This window comes from Camelus ferus, chromosome X, assembly GCF_009834535.1.
Source record: "Camelus ferus isolate YT-003-E chromosome X, BCGSAC_Cfer_1.0, whole genome shotgun sequence".
NCBI lineage: Eukaryota > Metazoa > Chordata > Mammalia > Artiodactyla > Camelidae > Camelus > Camelus ferus.
The window spans coordinates 68,224,394-68,248,419 of record NC_045732.1 but is presented as its reverse complement, the minus strand read 5'-3'; the positions used below and the strand labels follow the sequence as shown (position 1 = coordinate 68,248,419).

Below are 24,026 nucleotides of genomic sequence, written 5' to 3'. Positions count from 1 at the left end.
GTCATCCTCCTTGGCACTTACAGGGACCTTTCAATCTGAGGATTTGGGAGTTTTTTTCTCTGCTTGTTTGTTTTGCCATTTATTCCTCAAATACTGATTCCCATACATTTTCTCCATTTTTACTCAATGAAACTCCCTTTAGACAACCGTGGGAATTTCTTGACTTGTCTATCTTTCATGCCTCTCACTTTTTCTTTACTACTTTCTATCCCTCTATCCTTTATACAATGCTCTGGGAGAATGCCTCAGCCCAGTTTTCCAGCTCACTGACTTAATGTTTGTATCCATTACAAATCTTAGTTCAGTCCATCTATTGACATTTTAACTTTACCTATATTTTTATTTAAATGAAAAAAAATTTCATATTTACCTAGTGTTGTTCCATAATTACTTGTTCTTTCATAGATGTCACATCTTTTCTTATTATTCTGAGCTTATTATTTTATATTCATATTCTGAGGACTATTTACTTATCTAATGAAAATCCTTTCATTTGTTGAGTTTATTGTCTGTATTTCATGGCATTTGCTTTGTTTAAATATTTGATGGTTCTCTTATATGCTTCTCTCTGTAGTTGAGACTTTTTCAGACTGTCTGCCTCTTCTGTTTATGCAGCCTGTTTCAGAAAATAGAAGGAATATGTGTAGCTGCTGTTTTCAATCAGAGTGCGTGAAATGGAGAACATGCCATAAGAAGGGTACCTTGATGAATCTCTGTGCTTCTCTATTTCTCCATCACCCAAGATACCAGACTGTCTCATCGTCTTAAGCTCCCATACTCATTGCTTTTACTTGAAGACAGATTCCTCTGTTATTGCCTACTGGTCCATATGGTGGGAAAAGGAATGGAGAAGAGTTGAGTTTTCTTGCTTTTCCTCCTGTGATACTGAATAGTTGCCTCTAAGACCACTTCTTGTCATAGTTTTTACCTCTTGGCATGGAGAACTCCTGAGGTAATTTCACCATTTATAAGGATACTCTCCCATGCTCTCCATGCGTGTCCTGGGCTATGGTTTCCTTCTTTTATCAGAACCCATCTACTTTCCATTTTGTCAAGGATTCTTCTCAGTTTTTGGCCCAGCAAGAGTGATTTCAAGCATGACTATGTATTGACTCATTTTTCTGTTGTATCAGGTAGAAAAGAGCAAGTGAAGAAATTGTAAATAGCAGTGGCTCAAGGAAGGTATAAACTTATTTTTCTATTACGTAAACAAAGTTTGTAAGGAAGTTTCCCAGTACTGATATGGTTGCTCCATGATCACCAGTTTCCAGTCTATTTTGTTCTGCCATTCTCAATACCTTGCTTCCACTTCCTGTTGCAAGATGGTTGCTTGAATACAAATCATGTCATTCACACTTCAGCCAGTAGGAAGGAGAAAAGAGCAAAAAAATGTGTGTGGTCCCTCCCTCTATGGATACTTCCCATAAATTGTACATGATACTTCTATATACTTGGAGTCTGGTAAATGTAGTTTTATACATATTGTGCAAGCTATTAGGAACTTTCATATGATATTTCATTCATTTCTCAAAACAACTTCTATGTTATCCCTGTTTTATAGGTGAACTCCACTAATTTGCTCAGGGTCATGAAACTAATAAGCTCAGATCTGACTCCAAAGTCTACCTTATTAGGTTCTTTCCACTATGCCAGTGGTTCTCAATCTTAGCTGTACATTAGAATCACCAGGGTAGCTGTAAAGAATACTAATGCTTGGGAACCATACCAGGTGAGTTAAATCTTAGTCAAGAGTATTTTGTAAAAGCTCCCCATTTGATTCTATTGTAAAGCTACAATTGAGTACTACTGCACTTTCTAACTTGTTTCTTTTTTTGCCTATATATGCTGTAAGTCCTTGTGCCCAATATTTTCCTGATTGCCTGATTGCTAACACTCTGCGTAAGTTTTTACTTGTCTGTGTATTTTTAAAAATATTTTAAAGAAATACAGAAAATTACTTTAGTTCATATATGCTTCAGATTTTTAAGAAACCATTCAGAAATATATAAGACATGCAAACTGTACAGATTCTGAAAATTGATCTATGTAATCAATCATATAACAGATTACAGAAGAAAAATCACATGATCAAATCAATACATACAGAAAAAGCATTTGAAAAAATTCAACAGCCATTCATGATTTTAAAAAAAACACCTCAGAAAACTCTAGAAATACAGGAACTTGCTCAACTTGATACATTACATCTACCAACCAACCAACCAGCCAACAAAAAACCTTATAGTTAATATCACACTTAATAGTGAACGGCTAAATGCTTTCCAACTAAGATCAGGAACAAGTCAAGGATGTTTATTCTCACCACAGCTATTCAATGTAGAACTAGAAGTTTTGCCCAGTGCAATAAAGCAAAACATGGAATTAAAAGGCATTCTGATAGAAAAGGAATAAAATCTCTGTTTGCAGATGACATGATGATCTATGTAGACAATCCCATGATAATTAAAAAAAAAACACTTCTGGAACTAGCAAAATTTTAAATACAATAATATTTACAATCCTGAAAAATATTTAGGTATAACTTCAACAAAATATGTACAGGACATGTGTGCTGGAAATAACTAAACACTGAGGAAAGAAATCACAGAAGATTTAAATAAATGGAGAGACATACCATACACATGGATTAAACACTCAATATAGTAAACATGTCAATTCTCTTCAAATTGGTATATGGGTTTAACACAATCCCTATCAAAAATCTCAGCAGGAACTTTCATAGATACAGGCAAGATTATTATAAAATTTGTATGTAAAGGTAAAGGACTTAGAATAACCAAACAATTTTGAAAAAGAATAAGAGTTGAAGAATCAGTCTACCTGATTTCAAGACTTTTCTTTTATAGCTATGGTACTCAAGACTGTTTGATATTGGAGGAAGGATAGACACATAAATCCGTGGGCTAGACTAGAGAACACAGAAGTAGACTTACAAAAATATACTCAATTGACTTAAAAAAAACTTTTTACTGAAGTAAAATTTACAGTGTTGTGTTAGTTTCAGGTGTACAGCAAAGTGATTCAGTTACATATATATATACATATATATATATATATATATATATATATATATATATATATATAATACATATTCTTTTTTTTGGATTCTTTTCTGTCATACATTACTACAAGATGTTGAAAATAGTTCCCTGTGCTATACAGTAGGTCCTTGTTTTTATCTATTTTGTATATAGTAATGTGTATGTGTTAATCCCAAACTCCTAATTTATCCCTACCCCCTTCCCCCTTTGGTAACCATAAGTTTTTTTTTCTATGTCTGTGGGTCTATATCTGTTTTGTAAATAAGTTCATTTGTATCATTTTTTTAGATTCCACATATAAGTGATATCATATGATATTTGTCTTTGTCTGGCTTACTTCAATTAATATGATAATCACTAGGTCCATCCATGTTGCTGCAAATGGCATTATTTCATTCTTTTATGGCTGAGTAATATTCCATTATATATATAAATGTCAATGGACGTTTATTATTATATATATAAATGACAGTGGCCATTTAGGTTGCTTCCATTTCTTGGCTATTATAAATTGTGCTGCTATCAACATTGGAGTGAATGTATCTTTTCAAATTAGAGTTTTCTCCAGATATATGCCCAGGAGTGGGATTGCAGGATTATATGGTAACTCTATTTTCAGTTTTTTAAAGAAACCTGCATACTGTTCTCCACAGTGACTGCACCAACGTACAGTCACACCAACAGTGTACGAGGGTTCCTTTTTCTTCATGCCCTCTCCAGCATTTATTACTTGTAAACATTTTAATGATGGCCATTCTGATTGGTGTGAGGTGATACCTCATTGTAGTTCTGATTTGCATTTCTCTAATAATTAGTGATATTGAGCATCTTTTCATGTGCCTGATGGCCATCTAGATGTTTTCTTTGGAGAAATGTCTATTTAGGTCTTCTGCCCATTTTTTGATTGGGTTGTTTGTTTTTTGATATTAAGCTATATGAGCTGTTTGTATATTTTGGAAATTAACCCCTTGTTGTCCACATTGTTTGCAAACATTTTCTCCCATTCTGTAGGTTGCCTTTTTGTTTTGTTCATGGTTTCCTTTGCTGTGCAAAAGCTTTTAGGTCTTATTTGTTGATTTTTGTTTTTGTTTCTATTACTCTAGGAGATGGATCAAAAAAATAGTTTCAATTTATGTCAAAGAGTGTTCTGTGTATATTTTCCTCTAGGAGTTTTATAGTATCTGGTCTTACATTTAGGTTTTTAATTCATTTTGAGTTTACTTTTGTATATGGACTTAGAGATTGTTCTACTTTCTTTCTTTTATATGTAGCTGTCCAGTTTTCCTAGCACCATTTATTGAAAAGACTGTCTTTTCTCCTTTTGCCTCCTTTGTCATGGATTAATTGACCATAGATGTGTGGATTTATTTCTTGGCTCTCTATTCGGTTCCATTTGATCTATATGTCTGGTTTTGTGTCAGTACCATGCTGTTTGGATTACTGTAGATTTGTAGTTTAATATGAAGTCAGAGAGTGTGATTCCTCCAGCTCGATTCTTTTTTCTCAAGATTGCTTTGGATATTCAGGATCTTTTGTGAAGTTGACATTGAGAAATTTCAAAGAAAAGAAATTGAAGATGACACAAACAAATGGAAAGATATACTGTGTTCTTGGATTGGAAGAATCAATATTGTTAAAATGACCAAACTACCCCTTTGCTCATTTTTTTCTATTGAAGTTTTGCCTTTTTCTTATTGATATGATATAATTATATATATATATATATATATATATATATATATAAAATCAGAACATTACTTCTATTTCAGTTACGTAAGATTCAAGAATCTTTTTTTCAGTCTGTTACCTATCTTTAATGTTGTGATATACTATCTTTGCCTTCAGAAACTTTAAATTTTCATGTAATCAGACTTACCAATATTTTCCTATAAGATTTCTGCTTTTTGCATATTGGTTAAGAAGGTCTTTTTTTCCCACAAGGAGTTAAAGAAAAATCTCCTACATTTTATTCTAATAATTTTTAAATATTCAGGTCTTTAAAACACCTGGAGTTTATTTTTATGTATGGTGTAAAGTGGAGATCTAATTTAATTTTTTTCCATATGAAAGTTAATCACCACAGTATCATCTATTGAATATTCCATGCTTTCTTTACTCTATCCAAGTAAACAAACACCCAGACCTATATGTGCTAGACATTGTTCCAGGCATTTTGCATATAATATAGTGTTAAAAACAAACAAAATACTACTTTTGTCATTATGAGTTTTATTTCATTAAAGCTGTTAGAATATTCTTGCCTTTGTGAAGCTTATGTTCTACTTTGGGTAGATACATAACAAACAAAATAAATAGGTATATTATATAGTATGTTGGAAAATGATAAGTATTATAGAAAAAATAGAGCAAGGTAAAGGAAATTGGAGTGTTGGGTTGAGAGAGAAGGTTGTAACCTTAAATAGGATGATCTAGGTTGGTCTTGTTGAGAAGCTGATATTTGGGCAAAGACTTGAAAGAAGTGAGGGAGGTGGCATGTGAATATTTGGTGGATAATAAAAGGTAATATTTAATTGATATTTGTGAATTTCACAAACAATCCTGTTGGAGTTTTTACTAGAGTTTTTTTCATATATATAGTATATGTATGTGTGTGTGTATGAATATATATATATTACTTTGGGGAGGATTGATACCCTTACAACATTGCAACATTGCATCTTGTCACTTATGAGCATAGCCTGGCTCTACATTTATTCACAGTTTCTGTTATGTTCTTTAATAGTTTTATGATTTTCTCACTAGAGGTCTTACACGTATTTGTTGGCTTTATTACTATGTACTTTATAGTTTTTTGGTCTCTGTAAACTGTTTGTATATATTTCCAACCTCACTTCCTTTTTGCTTATCCCAACCACTCCACTCTAGATTCTATTCACTGTGTTTCTGATAGGTAATATAAACTAATGATTATGTGTGTGTGTGATGGATGATGGTTTTGTTTCCTGACCCTGATCTTAAAGCTGAGTTTGATTAACCCAGATCACAGCCCTTCTCCTTCATGATTTTTGTAAGATATATATTCGTGTCCTGTCTCCTCAGTAACCTTCAAGTCCCTCAGGGGCAGTGACTGATGTCTTCTACCCTGCATCTTGCCTGTGATACTGGCACATTGTAATTACTCAAAAGGTCTTACTGGTACATTTCCCACAATGGAGTTGCTCCACTTCTCCTTCAGTCTCTTCACTCCGTTGAACCCTCAGTCATGACTCTTCCTTGATCTTCAAAGTTGACTTCCATGCAGAAAGATGCACTTTCCCCCTAGACTCGTGCCTGAGACCTTCACGTCTGCCAGTGATCCTTCTCTGAGGAAGTGAGAGAAAAAGTCTTCGTTAGTAGCTGAGAATTCTTTGAGAAGAATTATGTTGGTGAGATAACCTGGTCCAGTTTTTGTGAAAGCTTTTTCTACAGAACATGAATCTATGAGATGCTCTGGGGAAAAAAATCCTGAATAAAAAACAAACAAACAAAAAAGCAAGAAGCCCTTTATACTAAATTGTCTTTTTGGAGACTTGTACCATATTTTAAATTAAAGGCTCTGAAAAGTTTATGATAAAGAAAACTAGTTTTGTTTAACTCATCACTTTTCAAGCATTTTTGACCACAGAACCTTTGTTTTTTGTTTTTTGGTTTTTTTTTTTTTTTGGTTTTTAAAGAACACCTATTAACATCCACATATCTCACACTGGGAAACACTGATCTTGTTCATTCCTCTGCTCCCTAGTATATACAAAGCAAACAAAGCCATCTATCCTAGACTGTCTTCTGAAGACATTTTGCTTCCACAGTAGTGTAACAAAGCCTACACCATGAGGAAATTTTCAAATCCTTCATGTTTAAGTTTTATCATCCCACACGTTTTTATATCTTCACTGGAAATAAAATGATTTTGATTTCTGATGCAAAATCAATTGCTGTGTATTTATGGAATGCTTACCATGTGTAAGAAAAAAAATAAGACTTTAGCCTTGCTGGACAAGGAATTTGCAACCATCGGTTGGAATTTCCATATTTCCCTGCTTCTATTCCTTGATATTTCTCTGCCCTTGACCTAAATAACCTTGAGTTTTCAAGAGGTGGCCACAACATAAGGCAGAAACAAATGGAAGAGGATAGGGCAGACACATGCTGTCCCCTGAGATACTTATTTAGAAACCAGGAGAGCAGCAGCAAAGTGTTGGGAGGACTTGACTGGGCAGGTTGCACACTTGATGCTGGCTACCCTACTAACAGATAGCATAGGCTTTGCTGAGCCATCACCTTCCACAGAAGAAAAATCATATTTTTTAAATCCCACTTTGAGACAGCTAATAGTAAAAGACATGCACAGCAGGTGCTTAATTATAAATCATCTAGCACTAGGTCTAAAAAGGAGGGTTAATTATACTAGGAATCAGATATAATTCCTGAGCACACTATTAGCGCTGAGCTTCTTGGAAGCCAAGCAAAAATGGAACCATGATAGTTCAAGACTGATACATATTAAGGCATGGAGCCTCTGTTGTGAAGATGGTAGCCCACCTGCACTGGAGTTTCTCACCTTCCTCCTCTTTTGCCCTATAGTTTAGGCTTGATTTCTTAAATTCAATATGGATGCTTCCTTGCCCTTTATAACATATTTGGTATAAAGAAACCAATTAGTAACAAATAGGCAGTTTGAGGAGAAAGCTGTTAATATTTCTCTTGTAGCCATCAGACTCACTTCACATAAAAAGGTCTCTGGGTTAGATTTAAACTCTCAAACTCTCAAAGGTAAACACTGCAGATTCCATTAACAAAATTATTACACCAAGCTGAAAAGTCTTTGGGGTCCTTCTTCAACATCATCCTCCGTGAAATTCTGGAACAATTTTCCCTTGTCTTGTCCCTTTTCCTACTGCCTCTTCATCTACTCCACTAACCTCATTTCAAAACAACGATTGTTGGATGCATTAACTAAAATGCCTTGAATAATTTGCATATTTGATTGTCTTCTCTCAAGAAGGTGAAATGAAGAGAGCTACAATTTCTAAGAAGCCTGGTTCGACTGTCTGAATCTGGCCCCTAGGCAGATTAGGCCAAGGTTTTGGCCAAGTGAAATTGCTAATTCCCTAAAAGAAAGGGCTAGCACGTTGCTCATTAGAGCATTCTGAACTTGCCTGTGCAATCTTTTTGCTCCCCTGCAATTTCCTGTTGGTTATAAATGAAACCTTTCTGGCTGTTAATGCAGCCTGTGAATTGAAGAAAAAAAGCATGTAATTAATCAAAGGCGGTTAGGGGGATTCACTAAGCCTGAGTTATAGGGGAGAAGCTGGACAAGGCACTAGGACCTAGAAGGCATCTATCCACCCTGGCAGGAATTTCTTGCTTGGAGCTCAGACAACAAAGGCATAGAGAGATTGGTTTTCTTTCTCTCAGCATCTCCACCCAACCAGCAGAAAACCGGTGAGTGGGGCTTTCAAGTGATTTTCAGGCAGAATGTAACAGATGTCAAATGGGAAAAGCACAAGGCAAAGCACTCTCTCTGTCTCTCTGTCTCTGTCTCTCTCTGTCTATCTCTCTCTGTCTCTCTCTCTGTGTATCTCTCCCTCTCTCTGTGTGGTGTCCTCTCTCTTTCTCTCTCTTTTTTTTTTTTTTTTTTTTTTTTTTTTGCCTCATTCTATCGGATTGTTCCCTAAGTCTCTACCTGGGATTTTCCTTTGGAAAAGTGAGTTTGATGTTCCTTTGTTTTCACTGTGATGCTGATTTAGGATAATACCACCCTACATTGTAAAGCAAAGCCAAGCGGTACTGGCATGTCTGGGGAAATGCTTGCTACTTGTCTTGAGGAGGTGGGGTCTCTCACGCTGCAGGTTGTCTGACAGAGACAATGCTGAGCTCAGCACAGGTCATGGTGACATTGGAAGAAAAGGGGGACCGAGCCTGGCAAACCTACTAGGCACCAGCCCTCCTTTATCTCCTGTCCTCCTGGTCCCTTGCAGATATCTCTATGTGGCAGCGTGTAGCAGCTGAGCCCTGCTTGCTTTGTGAGTCCTTTTATCCCCATCTGTGCGATGCATGTTAATAGTTTGGTTCCTAGGCTGTCACTACCTTTGCTAGTGTTTGGGGCTTCTGTTGTATTTGGTTTCATACTGTGATTTTCTTTCTCTCTCTTTCTTTCCTTTTTTTTTTTTTGCTCAGCAGAAAGCAAAATCTGACAGATGATCACCTTTTGCTTGAGCTAATGCACCTGGGCAGTAGACAAATTTGGGGTGAACTGCCTGCTGTGAGGGCAAAGTACCCCTTCATTCAGGGTAGAAACCCCCAAACAATGAAAGGTGTGCTTGCTTCTAAAGATCCCATATGCCGTTCAGGGACTTATTTAGGAATCTTTCAGCAATTAAATTATTCCATGAAGAGGTGGGCGGCATTGTTGTGGGAACATAGAACACCTGAAAAAAAAAGAGGGGGATTTTGTGACCAAATGGTACCCAGGGTAAAGCAGAACTAATAACTTGTTAAATAACTGATTTCTCTAATCCTTTTTTTTTTCCAGCTTATTTCTTTTGAATGTCGGATAGCTGCACCAGCTTGGTGGGGAAAGGGTTTGATGAATAGCACAAAGACTCTGGCTAGTCCCTAGAGGCTGTCCCTTTAAAGGAGAATCCTAGTTTATTCTGGGGGGAGGGGATGCACACATTAGAGTAGGAAAGAGGCTTTGGAATAAAATTAAAATACTCCCCTTCATAATCATTTTACTGAGATGCAGAGATTGCTTCCTAAGCTGGAGATGCTAACCTTGGCTAGGTCCTTCTGTTCCCTTCAAGGAGAATTTTGTCAGGCTATGGATTCATTTACAACTGTTAGGCATGTGGGCATGTGTGAGGAAACAGATGCCAGTTTTAATGTATTTAGCCCGAAGTTACAATTTGATAGGAGCCACTGTCAGTAAGTCCCAGGATTTTAAGCTATTTCAAAATCCCTCCCTCTCCTCTGTTTGGAACAGTGCCAAAAGTGCCTCCCTCCCGATCTCTCACCCCCACCCCCACAACCACCGCCCCCCAGCCCCTCCTTCTTCTCTATTAAGATCAATATTCCTGCAGGTCAGGGGCAGGCAGCAGATGGGGCACGGGCTTTTTTCAACCAGTTCTTTTCACAAGCAGCAGATTGCAGATCTGGATCTGGCTAATATTTGAATTCCTTTCTTTTTTTTTTTTTTCTCCGCACCCCTTTTTCTTTGCTTCTTTTCATCCCCACCCTTTTGTCCAATACTCAGGTCTCTGAGGTTCCACCAAAATATGGAACTTGATTTTGGACATTTTGACGAAAGAGATAAGGCATCCAGGAACATGCGAGGCTCGCGGATGAATGGGCTGCCTAGCCCCACTCACAGCGCCCATTGTAGCTTCTACCGAACCCGAACCTTGCAGGCACTGAGCAACGAGAAAAAAGCCAAGAAGGTACGTTTCTACCGCAATGGGGACCGCTACTTCAAGGGGATTGTGTACGCTGTGTCCTCTGACCGTTTTCGCAGCTTCGACGCCTTGCTGGCTGACCTGACACGATCTCTGTCTGACAACATCAACCTGCCTCAGGGAGTGCGTTACATTTACACCATTGATGGATCCAGGAAAATTGGAAGCATGGATGAACTCGAGGAAGGTAATTCAGGGAGTGGGTGGTGGCCCTTGGTGGGAGCTGGAATCATTACCTATGGTTACATTTCTTGGATCTTATTAAAAGCAATTGGGTATATTGTTAAAATATATTTGTTAAAACCCCGCATTGATGCTGAGACTTCTGATTCTATAGGCATCGACAGAACCGTTAGCCATTACCCTTCGTGTTCTTTAGTCTCGGCTGGGGTTGAAGTGTGGCTGCTGGTAATAATGCATTGTGTTTATCTCCCAGGGTATACAAAGAAAAATCTGAATTGTGTCATTTACTCTAGATTTTGTTCATAATTAACTCTGAATAGCACTATCAAGGCAGACCATGAAATCATTAGGGGTGTAAAATGAGAAAGGAAGTTTGGTTGGGTTAACAGAAAGAAAATATTACACCCAAATATCCTTTGAACTGCTGAGAGACTATTTGTGAATTACAACTCCTGGAAATATGCACCCTAAAAGCAGGACTTCCTGGACGTATTCACAAAGGATTATACTTTTAGGTAAGTGGTCACTGCTCAGCTGTTGCTTCTAAAAAGCCCACTTCGGGGTGTGTCCCTGAGACTGAGGTCATTGAGAGAAATACCAAAGAAAGCTTTGGGTATGTCTGGTATTTTAATAAAGACTATTCCTATTAGAATAGGAACTGACTCACTGTACCTAAAATCTGTTTAAATCCTTTCTAGATTTTGGTTTTGTAATTGAATTTTATGACAAGATTGCTGACAATCCTGACAACCTGTGTACCCGACTCCAAACGAGAGAAAATCCTGGCTCTTACCAAAACTTGCTTAGCCATGAAGTCTTTTTTGTGGTCATTTAGGAAATAGATATTGGGATACATTCTCTGTATTTTGCTTTATCAAATCAAGTCTATTGAGGATGCCTTCCTGCTCCACTTTTATTGGTATAACATATGTAATCAGTTTAACCTGACAATGCTTTAAAGGACAGCCGTGAGGAGTGGTGATACTGAAAATGTACCCCCCCCCAAATCTCTTCCCACTCTCCAACCCTCTCTCCTCGTTCTTTCCATTCCCTGAGCAAAGGTGAATTTAGAGGAGGCAGATCTCTAGGGAAACCAAATTCTGAAACAGCCAGCAAGGAAGGAGAAACAGCACATTAAATGACTTGGTGTGGGAGTGCCCCGCCTTTGCTTCACTGCTTCTAGGTTTCTTGTGTTCCTAGACAAAGGAGCATGAGGGCTTCCCTTGTCCAAGACCACATTTTCACAAGGAGTTCCTGTTTCTCAAGTCAGATCAAGTGATTTGGGGCCAGTTACTTATAAGAGACAGTGTCCATATGGCTACTGGATCTGGGTCTCAGGGTTCGGTCTGAGGTTTTTCTCCAAGCTGACCTTGAGAAACAATGCTGGGGAGGCTTAGATTATTTGATCATGTGCTGGATAGCCAGCCAGAGGTTAATCCTAGGTTTCTTCTGAACACTGAAGGATTAGCCATCCTAGTGAATACCTTAAAATAAAGGCGAGTCAGGGTAAACTTGAAGGACTTGAAGCTGGGTTCAGGGAGCTGTCCAACAGAGTAATCAATAGGGTGTGTCTTTTGTCACTGTAAAATACACATCTCAGTCAAATTTGAGGGGCTTCATTGTAATAATTTTCACAAACAAAGCACCTTGAATCACTGAGTATGCCCTCATTTCCACTAGCTGCGATCTTTTAAAGACCATCATAGATGCTTGGGCAGAATTCTGAACCAAGTGACATTGTATTTGCAGCAAGGATTAGAATGTTCTTGTGTCTGATATAAAGCAGGTGTCATGCACAGACTTTCCCCCTCAAATCCATTTTTGAACATGTCTTGCTCAAGGACAAGGCATTGATACTGATTTTCCTCCCTGCATTTGTGTGTGTGTGTGTGTGTGTTGAGGTATGTGTGTTGTGATCATCTTAGTTCAATATAGATAATAAATATAATTTTGAAGACTGCAGCTTTCTTTTCTCTTGGTCTTTTTGAGTCCTGCTAAATTGGACTCCTCTCATCTACCACTCCTGGGTGCAGTAGTAGTATCCTATTGAATTTCTGGACTATGCAGAGTGTGAATAAGGCTCAGTGCATTTATCACTATGTCATTTACAACCACAAACTGCAGTGGCGCTCAGTGCCCTCTCAGTCCTGAGTACTGCGCATTCAGTCAAGGAAATACTGGGACATCTCTGGGATAGCACTGAGAAATGTGACCAAATTTTCCACTACCACAAAGCCAACTGGGAAAAGGTGCAGATATGAAGAGGATTTTTTCACAGGGTCTTTTTCTATTTTTTTGTCCTTTGCAACTACTCAGGTGGGAATGGAGGACAGAAGTCCCTTACTTTGTTCACCTTTGGAAAAGGTTGAATGAAAAATAAAATTAAAAAAAAAAAACCAATTCATGCCCATTGCTTCCCAAGAAACTTCAAATTGAAAAAGTTTGGAAAGATCCCTGGGTGAAGAGTCAGAGGCAATGGGTTCTCGCCTTAGAGGCAGAAGATTATAATAGGAAAAGAAGTCTTTGGAATCAGATTTGGTTCCGATCCAAGATTTGCCACCTGCTAGCTTGTGTGAAGTTATGGAAACCATTTAGACTCCCTGAGCCTCAGTTGTTCATCTATAAAATGGGAATAACTGCTTTGAGGATTAAATAAGACAATGGATATGAAATGTTTTGTATCCTGCCTGGCACACAGTAGCTCTTAGTAAAAGGTAGCTGTTAGTATTTGAGTTGTCCTAGTTTAAAGCTGGTTAAGCTACATGACCATAGGTTTGTCCTTATCATCACTGTGACTAATGCTCTCTCTTTTTAAAACAACTTTAAAAGAATCAACTTTATTAAAGTATAACTTGCATGCTGTAAATTTCACCAATTTAAGTGTACAGTTCAATGATTTTTAGAAAATGTACCAAGTGGTGAAACCATCATCATAATCTAATTTTATACCATTTTCATCACCCCGAAAAGAAATCCTGTACCAATTAGCTGTCACTGCCCATTTCCCCTATTCTCTCCAGCTTTAGGAAACAACTTACCTACTTTATGTCTACAGATTGGCCTATTCTGGACATTTTATATGAATTGAATCATATACCATGTGGTCTTTTGTGACTGGCTGCTTTCATTTAGAAAAGGTTTTCAGGGTTTGTCTATGCTATATACCATGTATCAGCACTTCAGTCCTTTTTTGTTTTTGAGAAAAAATATTTCACTGTATGTATAGGTCATATTTTGTGTATCTGTTGTAATATTCTTATCTGTAAAAATGAGACTAATAACACCTGCCTTATTTATTAGGGTGGTTGTGAGGATAAAAATAGATAATAGATATGGAAACACATTGACAAGGTAACACTACAACTACAAAGGTCTATTATTGTTCATGATGTAAAAACAAAATAATAGGAATAATGATGATGCTGGTGAGGGGTTGGAATAACCAATGGCTCCCAAACCTGGCTGCCTGTCAGAATCTTTTAGAGCTTAGAAAAATATCAATTCCTGGGCCACACCCCAGATTTATTGAATCAGAATCTTCAGGGCTAGGGCTCCAGAATCTGGTTTTACAAATTTCCCCGGGTGATTCTTATGAGCACTTAAACTTGGGAAGTACTAGATTAAGTGATCTTGATGGTCCCCTTCAGCTAACCACAGTGGTGGGAATTCCTAGGAATACGGAAATTCTTGTTTTTGTTTTTTTGATTTGTAGATCTTTAAGATCTCGTAGACCTTTAAGGAATAACGGAGCATAGAACATACTATGCTTCCAAATGGCTGCATTATTAAATATTTAGCCTAAAACAAAGTGAAATAAAAAGCAATTGGTTAATAATCAGTCTGGCCTTTTGGCCCTCCTTTGTCTAATGCCTCTGGTCTACTGTCTGCTGCTAGATACTAAAAGTAGCAAGGGAACCATTTTGGATCAAAATCAGGTTACTGATGTCAGCTTTCCCACAGTTCCTTGGATACACGAATGGTCTTTGTGAAGCCATGCAGAATGTGGTTATATACGTACGTATTAGTTGTATTCCCAGTGGGTCAGTGAATGAAATCCACCATGACTTTCCTTCTGTCTTGTTTAGTCTTTCATTGTTGAATTGTTCTTCTTCCCTTCCTGTCCTGTCTAATTCCTCCCACACTTCCTTGTATGTAAATACCCAGATCAATTGTCAGGGTATCATTTTGAGCATTATTATGCAGACCAAAGGACCGAAGACTTACAGTTGGAACAGTCTTGTTGAAAAATCTGAGCTGTATGGTGACACTAGCTCTGATCCACTTTCTTTGCCATAGCTTATTTGTTCCAATGAGCTGAAACCACCTTCTCACTGATTTATCCTCTAACTACTAAAGCAAGCACATTTCCAAAAGAGGAGGATTTTAAGATACCTGGGAGGATAATATATCACGAATAGATCTGATAATACCATAAAGTACCATTAAATATTCTCCTTCTTGAGTGAGGAAGCCCGGGAAAAGAGGAGAAAGCCCTGGCAGAAGTGCTTTTGCACTGAAAAACTATAAACATGTTGAATGTTTTTGAAAATGGAGCCATCCTGAAAGTGAAGGGAGGTAGACATTAGATCATCTTGAGCCCACAGCTTGTTCCCTTCCTGCCCTTTCAGCTTGTGCTTCCATGACTTCATTTCCTTACCCTCTCACCCTTAAGCTGAAGCAGATTGTCAGTTCCAGCAAATTGTCACCTTGCTTGGCTCTGAAGCCAGCTTTCCTTCTAGGCTTCCAACGGGTGGGAAACAGTCCCTGGAAGCTGTGGCAGGATGGGAACCCAGCTGTGTAAAGGTGCAACACGCCTCAGCTGGCGCCAAGTGCCAGGCAGCTGGACACGCAGGAAGCACTGAGCTCTGGCAGCACATGTTGCAGACGCCTACAGAATCAGACCAGGGAAGCCTCAGTCTAGAGAAGCAGCACGTTTGATGTCTTTCCAGTAATCCAGGTGGAGAGTCCTCAGTGGTGGGGACCTATTTCTTTAACATGTAATTACCATAACAACTTGGTCTAACGCCTATTTGGGATGGAAAAGAGAAGAAAATTCCTTCTTAGAGACCTGTAGGGCTAGGAAGTGACTTAAATGTCACCTAATGCAATACCTTCGATTTATAGACAGAAAAGCTAAGACTTAGAGATTAAATGATTTGCCTGACATCATACAGCTCGGAAATGCCTGGTGGGGATTTGAATCCAGGTCTATCTGACTCCCAATGTCTCTGCTCTCAACCACCATAAACATCCTGTCCTCTGGTGGGGGATGCAGATAATGGGGGAGGCTATTTGTTGTGGGGTTAGGGGGCACATGGAAAATCCCTGTACCTTCCCCTTCATTTTGCTGTGAATCTAGAACTGCTCTAAAAAATAGTCTTAAAAAATACCCCACCCTCAATGGGCATCAGCAGTGGCAACAACTGGCGTTGCTAGGAGGTAGCCATAAAGCTACTACATTTGGCATCTGAAACAACTGGAGATCTCCTCTCAACTAGCAGGAAATATTGTCTTTGAAGCACTGGTCCCTGGCAGCACTCATGTTCTATAATGATTATAGCTCAGTTCCAAGATGGCTGCCCTTGCTTCTTTTTCTTTTCTGTCCTTCAGCTTCTACTCCTCCTCTTTTCATCTTTTTTCTCTCAACCCTTTCTTCCTCCTTTCCTTCTTTGCTCTTTACTTCTTGTTCTCTCTCTATTCCTTCAGATTAGGGCCTTAATAATAAAGATGGCTGGCATTTATCATGTGCTTACTGTGTACCAGGCTCTGGGCTCAGCCTTATAGATTGTACATCACCTGCTCTGAGCCTGAGAGCAACCTTAGAAGGTAGGTATTGTTTTCATCATCCCCACTTTGCAGAAAAACAATGGAAGCTGAAGGAGGTTAGGTAATTTGCCTAAGGGCACACAACTAGAAAATACTGGGAAACCCCATTCTGACTGACAGCACATAGGCTGCTCTTTTTCCATGACTCCATATTGGGGCCAAAAAGAAGAGAGTAGAGAGACTAAAATGTACTGTTGGAAAGTGTTCAACATAGATTTAGCTGAGAGCAGGGCCCTCTGAAAAGTTCTTGGGTGCCATATGATACTATAGCTGTCTGCCATCATGTTCATTTTCATCTGGAGTGGTTAATCATACTCATAGTTCAGAGGCTTAAGAGGTTTAAGAGATGGGAGCAAAAAAAGTCCAGAGTGCTAACAGAGCTACACAGCTGACTCTCGAGAGGAGACTGTGGATGAGTGAAATCATAAATATATAGCCTCATACATTTGCACACCACAGTTGTCTGACAGAGTTTTAAAGTACATGACAAGTTATGGAAAACATCTGATTCAAAGGCGGTGAGCTCTTGAAAGGTGCCCATGCATCTGGCAGAGTGCTAAGGCTAGAGTCCATTTCTAGGGTATAGGAAATATCGGCTATGAATACACGGAGGAATTGAAAGGGCCCCTTCATCCTTGAGGTCACAAATTAAAGACCACACCCTCTAATCACTCGGCTTGGACTTGATTAGCCAGCGGGAGTCAGAGAAATTAGAGTATCTTTCGGCTGAGGTCTTTGCCCGCCCCATCCTGGGTGTGCGTGTCTGCATCAGGTACAGGAGGGTGCCTGTGCTCACCTACAAACCATCCTTTGGTCCCCTTGTCAGGACAACACTAGCAGCTTCTGAGACTCAGAGCAGTGCTGGAAGCCACTTTGCATATGTTGCAAGCCACTTACCTTCCCCCTCCACACACACATGTATAAATGTCCTCAAAGGTGCCCTAGAGAATCTGACTGAATCTTCTCTCAGCACTAAGAAATTGATTAATTAACATGATTTAAAGGATTTGGTGCTACAGCAAAGCAATCAATATTTGCACAGGGAGTGAATCATCAGTCCAGCATTTCTGAATGTCTCTGCATGGTTCTCCTGTTGAAACCGAAGGAAGAAGAGCAATCAGATTACAATCGCGTTTAATGCTTTCTTTGCACAGGCTAGGGTTTATTTATTCATTCATTTATTTAGTGTTATTACTGATGAGTTAAGCCTGATTAAATCACACTGGTTTGCTGTAGCTTGACCTCTGGATGAACTTCTGTATACCTTGAGGCTAATGTGTTTTATTCAACAAATCCAACCTTTTCCAATAGTCTCTCCCCCAGGCTGAGCCTACCTCTCTTCCTCTTTTCTCCAGCTTCTAGTCCCAGGTGTCTAATCCCCTCCTCTTGCCTCTGGCCCCTGTGTTTCTTCCGCTGTATTAGTCATTTCCTCTAGCCCATGGTAAATGTGAAAATTACATGAGATCCCTCCAATCCATAAATCAGGCTGTATAATGTATTCTCACATCTCCACCTCATTACTTGTGGCAGCCAAGGGTGAGCGCTGGTGAGGACGGCCCTGAATACACAGAGCTAGTGTGCAGCATTCGAAGGTGGAAAGATGAGGGGTGGGTGATGGAAACAGGGGAGAGCATTTCTCAAGCAAGAGCTAGACTGGCAAACAGAAGTGTGTGTGTATGTGTGTGTACAGATTGTTATTTAGACAGTTTCTCCACCTGGGTGTGGAGGTGAGCAGTAGAAGACCTAATTATACACACATACATATTCACCACTCACCCACCCACCCAGCCACACACACACACACACACACACACTCTTCACATTTCACATTTCAGTATTCTACTGCTTAGCCATATACTCTGTGCAAAGTACAATCTGTCTTCTTGGCAAGTATGTACTGTATGCCCAATAGGCAAGGTTACTTTGGTCACTTTATCTTGGAGTCAAAATGTGTTAACAATGAAAGTTCTCCTCAGTTCATAATATAACAGTGGAATGGGGCTATGAGTCCAGAGATAGGACAGGAGCATTAAGAAAAAGAGACATGTTAAAAAAAACACTCCAGTAATGCCCCTAGACTTTAACACACATCCTAGAAATTAATATAAATGTTTCAATTGCAATAAAACCATATCAAGCTTGAGAGCCCCCCCCTTATTAGATGATACTTAGGTATTTTCATTGTCCTTGGGACCCTTAGCTTTATAGGATTTTTCAACTAAGTATGACATTATAATGAAGAATATTTTGCTGATGACTTGCTCTTGAATTTGAATGAGCCAAGTTGTTAGAGAGCCCAATTAGGAATTGCATATAAAGTTTGTTATTCTCACCATGTCTCCAAAAGTGCTACTCCAAGGTCAGTGTGTATTAGTTTGGTTAGAATTATCCATATATCTGCTATTAAACTAATTACCACTTATTTCTTCCTTTAGGGGAAAGCTATGTTTGTTCCTCAGACAACTTCTTTAAAAAGGTGGAGTACACCAAGAATGTCAATCCCAACTGGTCGGTCAATGTGAAGACATCTGCCAATATGAAAGCCCCTCAGTCCCTGGCCAGCAGCAACAGTGCTCAGGCCAGAGAGAACAAGGACTTTGTGCGCCCCAAGCTGGTGACCATCATCCGCAGTGGGGTGAAGCCTCGGAAGGCTGTGCGTGTACTTCTGAACAAGAAGACAGCACACTCTTTTGAGCAAGTCCTCACTGACATCACCGAAGCCATCAAACTAGAGACTGGGGTCGTCAAAAAACTCTACACTCTGGATGGAAAACAGGTAGGTGCTTTTTTTTTTTTTTTTTTCCAAATGACTCTCTCCTTATTTGTTCTAAACCGTTGGATGACCATCTTATATCTCAGGCATCATTTCTGGTTGGGAGACTCTTCTTCCTCCTCTCATCATCCCTATCTGACATATTATGTCTCATTTGGAAGAAAGGTCTTTTCAGCAAACAAAGCAATGGACCAGAAATCTGAGGCTTTGAAATTCAATCTGCTTCTGAGTTACCAGTAAAATGGTCACTTATCAACTTCCTTATCTGCTAGGAAAAGATGTATTAGAACCCAGGTCCTACATATTCTTTTGAATAGGAGTTTAACTATTGCATGATGCAATCTTGATTGTTCAGTGTATGTGACTGGAAATGAGATTTGCCCACTCATTTCTTCTTAGAGACTCTCACATCCATATTCAGCACCCATTCTGGTGAAAGAGGTTAAAGCGATACTCACATTCTACGAAAGGAGTCATATATGGGGAAACACTGAGGTTTCTGGTTCATTGTCTTTGCCTCATACTAGACCACACTTTCTCACTCTCTCCCTTTTCCATGTGACATAGCTGTCTTAATTTGGTTCCACTGATGGTTTGTGTGAGAAAGGGACTATTTCAAGATCCTAAAATTAGCCTAAGAAAGATGCTGCCATCTGTTCCTCTCCAAATCAGGTTCTTCATGTCATTGGTTATGCCTCTAAAGTGCCACCTATATTAATATCTGGGAAAGAATGCAGCCAGGCGTCTCCATCAGACAGATGCACCATTCTCTTGAGCATAGGGAGCTGTAAATATATGATAAAAAATGTTCCAAGGGAATTGAAACAGTGGCTGGTCCTTTGGCTCTAAAGAGAATCCTGGTCCCTCACCAGACAAGACAGGTGTGGATTACTATTAGACCATACTTTCTACCTCTTAAAATACCTTTGGTGTCTGAGCAACTATATAGATTCTAAAAAAAAAAAAAAAGATTCATTATATCAGAGTGATGAGTGTCCAAATGCGGTAATGTGTCTCCTGCCATCATTTCTGATATTATACTGTGTACTACAAGATTTTAAGTTACTGGGAAATTGCAAACTCATATACATGGTGATTTGTATAAATGTGCTGCTTCAGTCTGTTACCCATCATCCTGTGATCTGTGAGAAACCTGGAAGCATTGGTTGTATGTGATATGTGTTTGTTGCACCAAAGCAATGAGTTTATCTGTGATGGGGAAAGTTCCAACTCCCAAGTATCTCTCTAAGAGGATCTCTTTTCTGAGGACCAAGTATATAATAAATGGGGGCTGCCCAGGAACAGGGTTGATCATCAGAAACCTCATCTCAGAGAAGTAGGACTTTAGGAATTTTAGGATCAGTGGATCTTAGAATTGAGGGTGACCTTAGAAACCATGACATTTAATCTCCCACCTATGGCAAGAATATATTCTACAACTATTTCAATTTCTTAAAACAGCCTATTTCACTGTTGAACAACTGTGATTTTTAGAAAGATTTTTCTTACGTTGGGCATAATTCTGCTTCCCTATACACTTCAGCCTCTTGAAGAAATACAGAACAAATACAACTCAAGGATATAAGACTGGGATTTAGAAGACTTAGTTTCTAATCTGAGTATTGCCACTTACTATGTGACCTTGGGGTAATCACTTAACTATCCTGAGGCTCACACATCTCCTCTGTAAGAAAGGGCTAATCACATATGCCCTACTCATGCTCACAGGGTTCTCATGAAGATTAAATGAAATAATGGATATGAAAGCACTCTGTGAATCAAAACACACAGTGTAAATATATATGCATACAATTCATCACTAAATGAGATAAAATATGTAAATTTTTCTGACAATTTACATATATATTAATAAATGTTAACGCACTTCCCCCTACTTAACCTTCATCAATCTTATCATGAATTTCCAACATTTTGTGGAGATATACCATACCTTGGCATTCTGTGATTGCTCCTAGTAATAAATAAAGGGACACCTCCAACTCCTAGATAAGCAAGTTTCAATCCAGTGATGGGTGGATTTTCATTATACAGCAGGTTTTCCAACTCCTTCAACTCCTTGGGGAACATGTTATAGCATGCCAATGTATGGTGTGGTATATGTACAGAAACGTCGGGGTGGAGTGCACAGGGGAGCAGAGCAATGCCTTGGCAGGCATCAGTGCCTCTGTTCCTTCTCTTTCAAATGTCTCCCTCTGCCTGCTCTGATCCCTGGGGGCCATCTTTTAAGACATGATTCAAATGTCATTTTATCTCCAAAAACTTCTCTATCTGCACCACGCAAAGTTAAAGTAATCTTAACCTATTTTTTTTTTGATGCTCAGCTCCTGATGCATTATGGATGCTCTATAAATGTTTGCTGATTGAATGGGCTGACATAAAGAGATTCTCACATGGTCCAGGTAGATGTTCTGAGAAGCCATCTGCTTTCAATGCCCCAGACACTAGCCTGAGGTCTATCAGAAGAGATAGGGGGCTTCCAAAGGAGTGCATATTCCACCTGAGCAGCTCCTATCTATTACTTGGAAGTCACTGAGGGCAGACTTATAAAGCAATTTTTCCCAAAGGATATTCTGAGAACTGTTCCCATCTCTCTACCTTCAGAGGCTCTTCATAAAAGGGTTTTATGGTCGAATAAAGTTGTGAAATTCTGCAAATTGTATGCCTTTCTGAGAGGCTCTCATAGCTTATTGCCATATTAAATGTTCTGAGAAGTCCTGCAGAAAAGAAACCCATTTAATTTGGACCTGGGATTTCCCAATCTTATTTAACCACAAACACATTACATGGAATACACAAATACACACACACACACACACACACACACCCGTCTCAGGAGCACACTAGGAAAAGCTGTTTGCAGAAGATGCTGAATGATTAGGAACTAACTGCTCTAACCTCACTGGTAAGATTGGTATGGATGGAGTAACCCACAAATCAAACATTGTTGTGTGGTTACAGCAAGGACATTAAATAAAAAAATGTAAGGGTGCAAGGACACAACCTACTAATTACAAAATAGGTGCTGAGTCTACTGAAAGTTGGTGCCAAACTCAAAATTGTGGAGTCCAGCCCATTTCCCAATTCTAGTGATGATAGCCCTAATGTTAACACCTGTCAGTCACTTTGATTACTGGTGGGTATTCTTACTACTTGGGAACATGATCTTCATCTGTGCAGGCTGAAGGCACATGTGTTGCAATGGCTAGGACTTGCTTGGATGAGATTCCATGCCTGTCTTTGGCTAAATGTGGCACCAGGCAGAAAGGACAAAGTATGGTCAAGGCTATTTGTTGTGAAACGTTTTAATCATGAAGTCAGGACCATCACTTGGTTTCAGTTTTGCTCTAACTGGGTCCCAAATAGACCAAATAAAGTAGTTTTCTCTCTCTTCATTTAAATAATGATCAGTTAAAACAGCCCAGTTAATTACACCAGATTTATTGTTGCTTCTCTTCTCATGTGTACCATTTGACTGATTGGCTTATGCTGATTGACAAGCAATCTACGGACCTGGCTCTCATCTCTTTCTGTTTTTATTTGGTTTGGATGTGCTTTTGGAGCCTTTGATCTTTTTAGGGCTTATGTTTTGCCAGTATAGAAGACCAGTTTCCTCTGAGATATTTGTGGTCTGTGTAGACAGGGAAGCTAACCATCACTAGTAGGACAAGGTCCCAATTAATTCGTCACCTCAATGAGAGTTTGCTAATGGAATAAGAAGTAGTTGGTAGTGCCTTAGCTACTTCGATGGGCTCTAATAGATTTCTAGGAGGTCAGGGAACACACGATGAAGGGTTAGACGATGATGCACATTGGTTCACTCTCAGGTGAGGTTGTTTTGATTCCTTGGCAGCTGGAGAGGTTGCAGTGTGTTGAAAAAATTATCCACCTATTAATTTTTATAATCAAGCCATGCATTGACCTTTATACTTAAAAGTCATGGATATATAAAACTTGGAACCCAAATTTCTGGTTCACTTGGTAGTAGAGGCTCAGCAGATACATGGTCTAGCCTTAAATTCATTTCTGTGAAGAACAGGGCATGGTGCTTCCATTAGAGATGCAGAATGTTACTAATAGACTTTTAGCTATTTGGCATCTTACTCAGGGGTGCAGCTGGCCCTCACACCATTCATTTTCATGCTTTATTCATTCTATACTTATTGGCATCTCTGATCTCAGTTTTGTCCACATCCAGGTTCTGTGGAAAGATTCACTGTAGCCTCAAGATCCATGCCTAAGAGATAAGTATGGCCTTTAGTAATTTTGTTAGCTTTGTTAGGCCAATTTTCAACTGGATGAATTTATTTTGTGTTTCTGTCTATATCTTTCTAGTACCAACTACTTGAACCAGAAATTTTAGGTCTCAGAATAAGAGAAAAGAGCTTTAAGCTGATTCCAAGATTACCCATAGCCTTGGAATCTAGAACAGGAGTTTTAAGACATGTTTTGAACCGGAAGATGGTGGAACAGGAAAAAGAGAGCACGAAGGGTGTTTGAACTGCTGCTAAGTATTCCAGGAAAGACTTGCCCCTTCCATCTTGCTGTGCTAAATAACTGGGTGCTGCAAGCACAAAGGTAATTACAGGAAACACAGGAAGACAAGTTGGATTAACCTTGGAAATGTTGAGTGCATTTCCCAAGGTGGTTGTGTCTTTCTTTTGCTTGTATAGCCAGTTTTTCTCCATGCCCCACCCTCATCTCTGGCCCTCC

At 39.0% G+C, this 24,026-nt stretch overlaps 1 protein-coding gene across 2 annotated transcripts in view; it reads left to right on the top strand.

Moving 5' to 3' along the window:
* The first annotated feature begins 8,341 nt into the window (after positions 1–8,341).
* The window catches only part of DCX (doublecortin), an 88,345-nt gene continuing 72,660 nt past the window's right edge, over positions 8,342–24,026 (top strand). Inside the window, exons 1-3 of one of the 2 annotated variants that reach the window (XM_032475275.1) lie at positions 8,342–8,504; positions 10,315–10,700; positions 18,958–19,298. In XM_032475275.1, the coding sequence (XP_032331166.1) occupies positions 10,337–10,700; positions 18,958–19,298 (705 nt within the window). In that variant the 5' untranslated portion in view covers positions 8,342–8,504; positions 10,315–10,336. Of the gene's footprint in view, positions 8,505–8,743; positions 8,767–10,314; positions 10,701–18,957; positions 19,299–24,026 lie in introns of those variants that run through there. The other variant, XM_032475274.1, reaches the window with a different exon arrangement.